This window comes from Ylistrum balloti, unplaced genomic scaffold, assembly GCF_031769215.1.
Source record: "Ylistrum balloti isolate Yb309-2 unplaced genomic scaffold, AGI_CSIRO_Ybal_v1 Utg369664, whole genome shotgun sequence".
NCBI classification, from domain to species: Eukaryota; Metazoa; Mollusca; class Bivalvia; order Pectinida; family Pectinidae; genus Ylistrum; species Ylistrum balloti.
In genome coordinates this window covers 143,569-152,817 of record NW_026781913.1, presented here as the reverse complement: position 1 = coordinate 152,817, position 9,249 = coordinate 143,569, and the positions used below count along the sequence as shown (strand labels likewise).

The 9,249-nt window shown below is 36.3% G+C and overlaps 1 protein-coding gene across 1 annotated transcript; it reads right to left on the bottom strand.

Annotated features, from left to right (window-relative positions):
* Positions 1-2,724: 2,724 nt before the first annotated feature.
* On the bottom strand, positions 2,725-8,482 carry LOC132559823 (uncharacterized). Its single transcript, XM_060224454.1, has 2 exons — positions 8,301-8,482; positions 2,725-3,925 (listed from the first exon to the last, which is right to left on the bottom strand). The coding sequence occupies exons 1-2, from the start codon at positions 8,480-8,482 to the stop codon at positions 2,782-2,784; spliced, it is 1,326 nt and encodes a 441-aa protein (XP_060080437.1). The 3' UTR covers positions 2,725-2,781.
* Between the last annotated feature and the right edge of the window lie 767 nt (positions 8,483-9,249).

Genomic DNA, 9,249 nt, shown 5'->3' with positions numbered 1-9,249 from the left:
AATTCACACTTGGATGAACATGAACAATTAGATAAATAAAATAAATCAAGAGGCTAATTGGGACTGCATTGCTCACCTGGTTTTACTTGCCTGGATGTGTTTCATTAAAGCTAATTAAGGAATTCTAAATAACCAAGTACACAACATACAACGTATCCATTTTCAAATTTGGCCCCAAAACTCTGTCCTTAGGGAGTCAGTCAAACCATTCATGCTTCTGACCAGACAGAATCCTGCTATTTCTATTTTCGGATTTTAAAGACCTTTAAGGCCCCATCTATCCCGCTCATTCATTCCTACAGGAGAAGTAGGATTTTAAAGACCTTGTTCTATTTCCGCTCTAATGGCCCCATCTATCCCGCTCATTCATTTCTACAGGAGGAGTAGGATTTTAAAGAATTTCTTCGATTTCCCATATTGGGCACCACCTCTCCTACAAATGGGGACCGACATCCATTGTTTATTAAAAATTTCACCTTCAACCTCAGATCAAATTTGGACAAAATCTATTCATCGCCCATCCCTTCCCCTCCTCTCGCCCCAAGGGGCCGACACCCAACGTTTCTGTATGATTAATTTCCCTTCACCTTAAAATAATGCAGACAAAATTATAACTATTTTAGTGTTACAACAGAAGGAGCGGGATTTTAACGAATTTGTTCTATTTCCCATATCGGGTCCCTATCCTTCACTCCAAAGGGGAAGACACCTACATTTAATACGAAATTGATTCCCATTTACCCAAGAATGCCACTGACCAAATTTAGATTAAATCTAATCATTCCTACAGGAGAAGTAATATTTTGTAAAATTTGCCCTATTTACCCTATTGGGACCCCTCGACCAGGGGGCGACACCTACCTTTCATTAAAAATAGTGTTTCCCTTTCACATACGAAAGTCTCGGCCCAAATTCAGACAAAATCTGATAATTCTGACAGGAGGAGTAGTATTTTCAAGAACTTTAAAAATTTCCCCGTTTTAGTCAACCCCTTCCAGCCCAGAGGGTCAAGAACAAACGCTTATACATTTGTTCCCTTTCTAAAATGAACGCTCCGGCTCTCAGTCGGTATGACATAACCTAGTCGGTAACTAGAAAAACCTGATAAAAATAGCAATTTAAAAATCATATGCATATACACATATATGTATGGATATGCGGTGTACATTAAGATAATATAGTTAGATAATCTCTGTTACACGCGACGTCTGTGTGTGACCTTTACGTGACAGCAAGCTTACACCTCAGTATCTGTCAAATTGCCACTTCCTGGTTATAGTTTCAGTTCCTCTATTTCCCAACGGAATATCACGTTATTTCAAACAACGTAAATGGAATTCTTTTACACAATACACAATGAAAAGTTAAGGTCAGATTATATTTCTCCCATTTCTCGATTTTTCTTGTTTTATTCTGTTATTTTAATATTTTTGTGAAATATGTAATATAACTGTGGTGTGTATTGTGTGTTATATAACAGAGGAGTGCATTTGGATATGTAGTATATCTATAGTTTGTATTGTTAAATGCACTATTACTGTGAAGTCTATATCATATATTTCTGTGATGTCTATATCATATATTTCTGTAATGTATATTGATATGTGTAATACTACTGTAATGTGTATTGTTAAATGCACTATTACTGTGATGTCTATATCATATATTTCTGTAATGTGTATTGATATGTGTAATATTACTGTGATGTGTATTGATATGTGTAATAATACTGTGATGTGTATTGATATGTGTAATATTACTGTGATATATATTGATATGTGTAATATTACTGTGATGTGTATTGATATGTGTAATATTACTGTGATGTATATTGATATGTGTAATATTACTGTGATGTGTATTGATATGTGTAATATTACTGTGATGTGTATTGATATGTGTAATATTACTGTGATGTTGATATATGTAATATATACTGTCATATTGATATGTGTAATATTACTGTAATGTGAATTGATGTCTTATATTACTGTAATGTGTATTGATATGTGTAATATTACTGTAATGTATATTGATATGTGTAATATTACTGTAATGTGTATTGATATGTGTAATATTACTGTAATGTGTATTGATATGTGTAATATTACTGTAATGTGAATTGATGTCTTATATTACTGTTATGTGTATTGATATGTGTAATATAACTGTAATGTGTATTGATATGTGTAATATTACTGTGATGGGTATTGATGTTTGTGATGAAGTTATCATAGGTAAATAAATGACGAGTATATACAGTAGATATAAAATAAAAACAAACGTCGTATTTAAGTTTAATGTAACATTTACTACGTAATGTTAAATCACTAGTTCTACCATTGGTCATTTTAAAACAAGAACACATAAAAGAAATGCCTAACCCCTGTTTTTTCTGCCAAATCGAAACAGAAATTTGAATAAACCGAAGTTGTGAAATGAATATGAAACAGACTTTTTTCATCTGCGTTTTAGTGGCATTATCGTTAGATTTTGAACACGTGGGACACTGCTGGAGGCAATGAATATTACTTATCATCTAACAGTTACAACAAATGAACGTCATATTGAGACGATAACTAAACATAGTAACAATTGAGGAAGACAACGTTTCTAACAAAGACAATCGTATCCGAGCTATGCAGACTATGTGAAATATCTTGGTACCAATCTAATATCAATTAATAACGATATTTGGTTATACCTTCAAAGGTAGATATGGTTTCAGTGCAAGTGGACTTAAAACATAATAAAAATTATATGAAATACTTTAACACGTGATTAACTGCTCGCGTCACTAGATACGCCGTCCGCTTCTACAGAAGGACTCTTGTCAGCGCCAATCGGCAGGTTAGGCATTACATACGTCACGTGATCACTTGCCCTTTCACCTGCCGTTGAATTCAATAATGGGTGCGACGTACATTGAATGTTATTAAGTTCGGGTAAAACTGCCACCATGTAATCACCAGATATGTCCGAAGTGGTGGAATCATTGCTTTGTCTTAAAGTCCCGATATTGTTTCGAATTATAGAAGCATTTATTCTATCGTTTATATGATTCTCATCTTCCTCGTCTTGGGAACTCGTAAAAACCAGAGAACAATTATCAATCATCTTGTCCACGTGCAATGCAAATGGTAGTCGGATCGACTCTTTTGTAAAATTCTTCTTATTAATATTAAGTTTTTCATCCTCACAAGTAGAAATATTTCTATTGTCATAGCTTCGTACATATCCTAAATTGTTGTTTCTCATATCAACATTTGTGGTTCCTGGTGCACACGTGGGTCGGGTATAATCGTCACTTCCGGTCAAACCCATGCTGTGGTAGCTGTACACATTATATAGTCTCTGAACTGAATTAAGTATTAACCAAACATTAATCACAGAAAAAAATATTAAACTTACAAAGAAAGCCGTTAGCGGCGCATACTTCATGCTGAATGGCGTTTCTCGACAAATACATAATACCAGAAACACAAACGGCACTGCTCCTCGGAAAATAGACGTGACGACACAACCAACGATGCTTAACTTCCGATAAAAACTTGTCTTATTCTCGTTCATGTCTTTAGCTGTTCGGGCAAATTCGATGACCGTCGTATTCATCTCCATAGTGATGCCAACAAGAGCTAAAAGTAAATTCTGCATATATATCACAAAAATTGAGTAGCAGACAACAGTTGTAACGTGATGGACTATGTCGATGCGCAGACGTGCCATGTTTGTGGGCTTCGGTATATAAATATGTTGGGCTATCACATACACATACTTGCCAAGATAGATGGCCAGAGCGACCTGGACAGCGTCTTTAAAGGCGGGGTCAATTTTGCTCTGGAAGGGTGAAGACAGAACACCAGACACACTTATAAGGACCAAACTAAAGACAACAGCGACCACCAGCACCAACTGTTCCGTCACTCTGTCAATAAAGAGGAAAACAAACTCTTGAATTAGCAGAATAAAACAATGACACACATCTATATAACACACAACCTAAGCTAGGCTTGTTGACTTCACTCCTATGATATTCTGCTGATAGGCTCAAACATGCTTGTGCAAGTTTTGCCACAGCGAATTGGCCGAGCATTAAAAAGTCTTCATCTATCATATTTACATGTGCGATATATGTACTTTGCACTTGTTGGTTATAATTGGTGAGGAAATAGACCGCTTTAAACTTGTACAGCCATTATTCCTGTTCTAACAAAAAATACATCAGGTTGAAGCTATACAAACAGTTTAGGTTATCAGTCATCACAGACAAGGAAGAGAACTTATCACCTAAAATCCTGTCTTTGATTGGCTGAATACCAAATCACCTGTGCTTTTTTAAAATGCCAGCGCTGACATTTCCACTTAAAAATCATCGACTGCCATTCTCTCGGTTAACCTGACAATACAAGTGAGTGTTCAGTCTTATTTCCATGTTTCCTAGCTAGCAGGAAGATAAATTCGTTTGTTTAAAGTTAAGAACCATTATCGAAATTGGACGTTAAGAACCATATACACTACCTGTAGTAAGAATCCTTCGGTCTACCTATGTTTGTGTACATGTATTTCAATTGATATTACAAGTTAGGAGTCACTATATATTTATCTTCCTCCTATCCCGTTTGTTTGTCAGCTTGTATCGCAGCATTATGAACCAAAAACATTTGATTATGTTTGTGGGTGTAGCACCCGCTGTTAATCTTATGGAGTACCTTTGTACTGTACATAAAATAAATATAGACGGAAAAAGTCGAAGGGTGAAACACTCGGAAGTTGTGGTGAACACAAATAATCAGTGTACATATATAGATTAGCAATTTATTCCAACATTAATGGAATTGCTTGGCTATATGATGGCTAATTTGCTCCCCATCTTTGTAGTCCTGGGTATATTTTTTAGGATATCTCTGATTGGTTAACATTAAGTACAGTTGATTACTGTACTGTTAATAAACAGGAAGTTGTAATCGTCATATTTTCTGTCGTCATTTGTTATTTTTAATAAATGGCATATTTCAATTGCAATCAGAGTCTGGTTTTGTGTATTTAGAATAAGTATAACCCAGGTTACAAACAGAGCACATCCTTTGTTCGGTGCAGCGCTAAATACATATTCCGCAGCGGTCAGTGGGCATAGAGCAAGACTTTTCTTTCAATACTGTGCCTTGTCCGAAAGGCTCTGACTGTCTATACGCGGATTCGCGGTCGAAACAAGGAAATTTCCATGGCTCGGCATTCTGGCATTTACAACAGTCAGTACCACCTGACAGATGTGCTATAGCAGAAATGACGTCACAGATTTTTGGTGCCGAAGATTTCCGAACACGACCATATGAAACCGAAGAGTGGACAGGTAACCAAACTCAACTGTACTCGGCTACAGCCGTATCAAGAGGTGAACATCGATTAAGGCTACTATATTCACGTGACATCTACATTAAGCACAGAGACCTGTAAAATCGTTGTCGGTGACCTTTAACGTAATTCACAACAGAGTTATGCCTGCAAATAACTCATCGACGGAAAGATAAAGTTACGTACGAGCTGAAACCATTGATGGTCGTTAACTAAATGTAATAACTCATTTCCCCTACAACCCCACTTTCAAGCACATTTTTTAAGAGACCGCTATTTCAACATCCCAGGAGATATGTGTTATATATCTAAAAGTATTACAGGGATGTCAGGCAATTACAAAATGTGTTTGAAGATGATGTTTTTAGTCAACAGCAGTAATTGTTTTGATTTAATCATAGGTAAGCGGGGGAATGCTTCATTTTACCATCGATGTGTAATTATATATGTATAAAACATTACATCAACGCCGACGCATGCAAAGGTTGCTAAAATTTCATCTTTGTACACATAAGTAGGAGAAATTCTTACTACAGTGTACATGTATACCTAAAGTAAAGAATAAAACTGCGGAATAGATATGTGTAGTGTTCGAGAGGCATTGATGAGCAGGCTGTTATGTTAGCATATCTCTTTATCAGACAACTCAAGATAAACTGTCATATGTAAATATCTATTGTTAGATACAATTAACAATATATAGGACAATGTTGTTCCTGGATGACGTCATCAATATGATCAACTGTTCAAAAATGTCACAACCAATCCCGTTGTGAGCGTTAATTCACCAATCACATACATTGTCATTTCCGTGTTGGAATCAATACATAACATGTGAGAACGTGTCTATTGCATTGATCGATTCCTAAAAATAGTTTTATGCGGAAAATCGACGGGGAATCCCCTACATATCCCTGTCGATTGCAAATGCAGTCTCTTTTTAATTTTTTTTTCTATTAATAATTGTTTATCCAATCTGCCGCCGCTCTCTTATCCGTTGTTTACAAAGAAGAGTTTCAGGTCTACGCCCAGTATTGTGTTACAGTTTCTGGTGAATTGAAATGAAACACCATGCCCAAGTATATCCAATATGGCATCCAACAAATACACTCTGCTGAGCTAATAAAGGCCATCGCAACCAGAATACACAACAGGTAAAAAGTATACAGATGGCAAACTGGTGTTTAACAATAAGATACAGTAGGAATACATACATCATATACCGGTAAACATAGACACCATACCTGTACATAGACATCATACCCGTACATAGACCATATACACCATACCTGTACACATAGACACCATACCTGTACACATAGACACCATACCTTTAAACATAGACACCATACCTGTACATAGACATCATACCCGTACATAGACCATATACACCATACCTGTACACATAGACACCATACCTGTACACATAGACACCATACCTGTATATATAGACACCATACTTGTACACATAGACACCATACCTGTATATATAGACACCATACCTCTACACATAGACATCATACCAGTATATATAGACACCATACTTGTACACATAGACACCATACCTGTACATATAGACACCATACCTCTACACATAGACACCATACCTGTAAACATAGACACCATACCTGTATATATAGACACCATACTTGTACACATAGACACCATACCTGTACATATAGACACCATACCTCTACACATAGACACCATACCTGTAAACATAGACACCATACCTGTACATAGACATCATACCCGTACATAGACCATATACACCATACCTGTACACATAGACATCATACCAGTACATAGACCATATACACCATACCTGTACATAGACACCATACCTGTACACATAGACACCATACCTGTATATATAGACACTATACTTGTACACATAGCCACCATACCTGTATATATAGACACCATACCTCTACACATAGACATCATACCAGTATATATACCAAATACACCATAACTGTACACATAGACACCATACCTGTATATATACACACCATACCTGTACATAGACATCATAACAGTACATATACCATATACACCATACCTGTACATAGACACCATATATGTACATATAGACACCATACCTATACACATTAACACCATATCTGTACATATAGACACCTTATCTGTGAATATAGATACCATACCTGTACACATAGACACCATACATGTACATATTGACACCATACCTGTACATAGACATCATACATGTACATATAAACACCATACCTGTACACATAGACACCATACTTGTACACATAAACACCATACCTGTACATATAGACATCATACCTGTACATATAGACACCATACCTATATACATAGACATCACACCTGTACATATAAACACCATACCTGTACATATAGACATCATACCTGTACATATAGACACCATACCTGTACACATAGACACCATACCTATATACATAGACACCATACATGTACACATATACACCATACCTGTACACATAGACACCATACCTCTACACATAGACACCATACTTCTACACAAAGACACTATACCTGTACACATAGACACCATACCTGTACATATAGACACCATACCTCTACACATACACACCATACCTCTACACATACACACCATACCTCTACACATACACACCATACCTGTACACATAGACACCATACCTGTACATATAGACACCATACCTCTACACATACACACCATACCTGTACACATAGACACTATACCTGTACACATAGACACCATACCTGTACATATAGACACCATACTTCTACACATACACACCATACCTCCACACATACACACCATACCTGTACATTTAGACATTATACCTGTACATAGAGACATCACACCTATAAAAATTAATATATTTGATGGTTAATGTCGTGACAAATCAGATTAAAACAAATTTACTAACACGAGCGAAAAGACATGATCTATTTACCTTCTGGCTAAGTGTTCCGGCTTATCCGCATATACCTGGCTGGCGACGATGAGTAAATTATATTTGTTACAGCAGCATTTCCTTGCCAGGTATGAACGTCCCTTTAGACACAAACAATGTATTAAAACACACCCGTTGACCGTCAGAGACAGGGCCAATATTACTGTCCACTCTGTGGTCATGTTCCTACCTTTTCGGTCACTTTCTGTATTAGGCGTAATATTAAAAACATTGATTATCTGGTTCTGAACCGCTCAACAATTGCAAGCAGACGAAAACATTGAAACTGTCTAAAAATAGACACTTCCTCGTTTTCTAAACTTCCTGGTTGTAAGCCGGCCCCTTTACGCCTACCATAAACACGTTTTGTACGACGAAGCAATCTCTCGGCATTATCTAAACGAATGTCAGTTTTAAAAGACCCGCGTAGCGTAGCAAAAAGATAGTGTACACGTATCATGTAACATATTTATTTAAACAATGGTTGCAAACCAATTTATTCTAAATCTTTTATATATCACGTGTATTATGGACAGCTGTCAGATATACATCTGACGTAAGCTATTGTATAAAATGTGTTTTATGTATTAGACAATGCCTTGTAGGCATTTTGTCTTATATCTATATTGAACACTTGGTTGGACAATTTGATTAACATTTCGTTTCGAGAGAAAATATCATTTTTAACAAACATATACTGTAATAGGAGACGTTTTTTTTTCACAATATATCTAATAAAGCTGCACATAATAACAGAATGAAAATTGTTAAAATGGTATTTAATCCCTAACTGAATTCTCGAGGATATGTTTTAACATCAATGCGTTTTAGCTAGGTTAGGACAAATCCCTAACCTACTTCCTGGTCAGACATTGACAACACTCTGTGTTAGCTAGCTTAGGACAGATCCCTAACCTACTTCATGGTCAGACATTTACAACACTCTGTG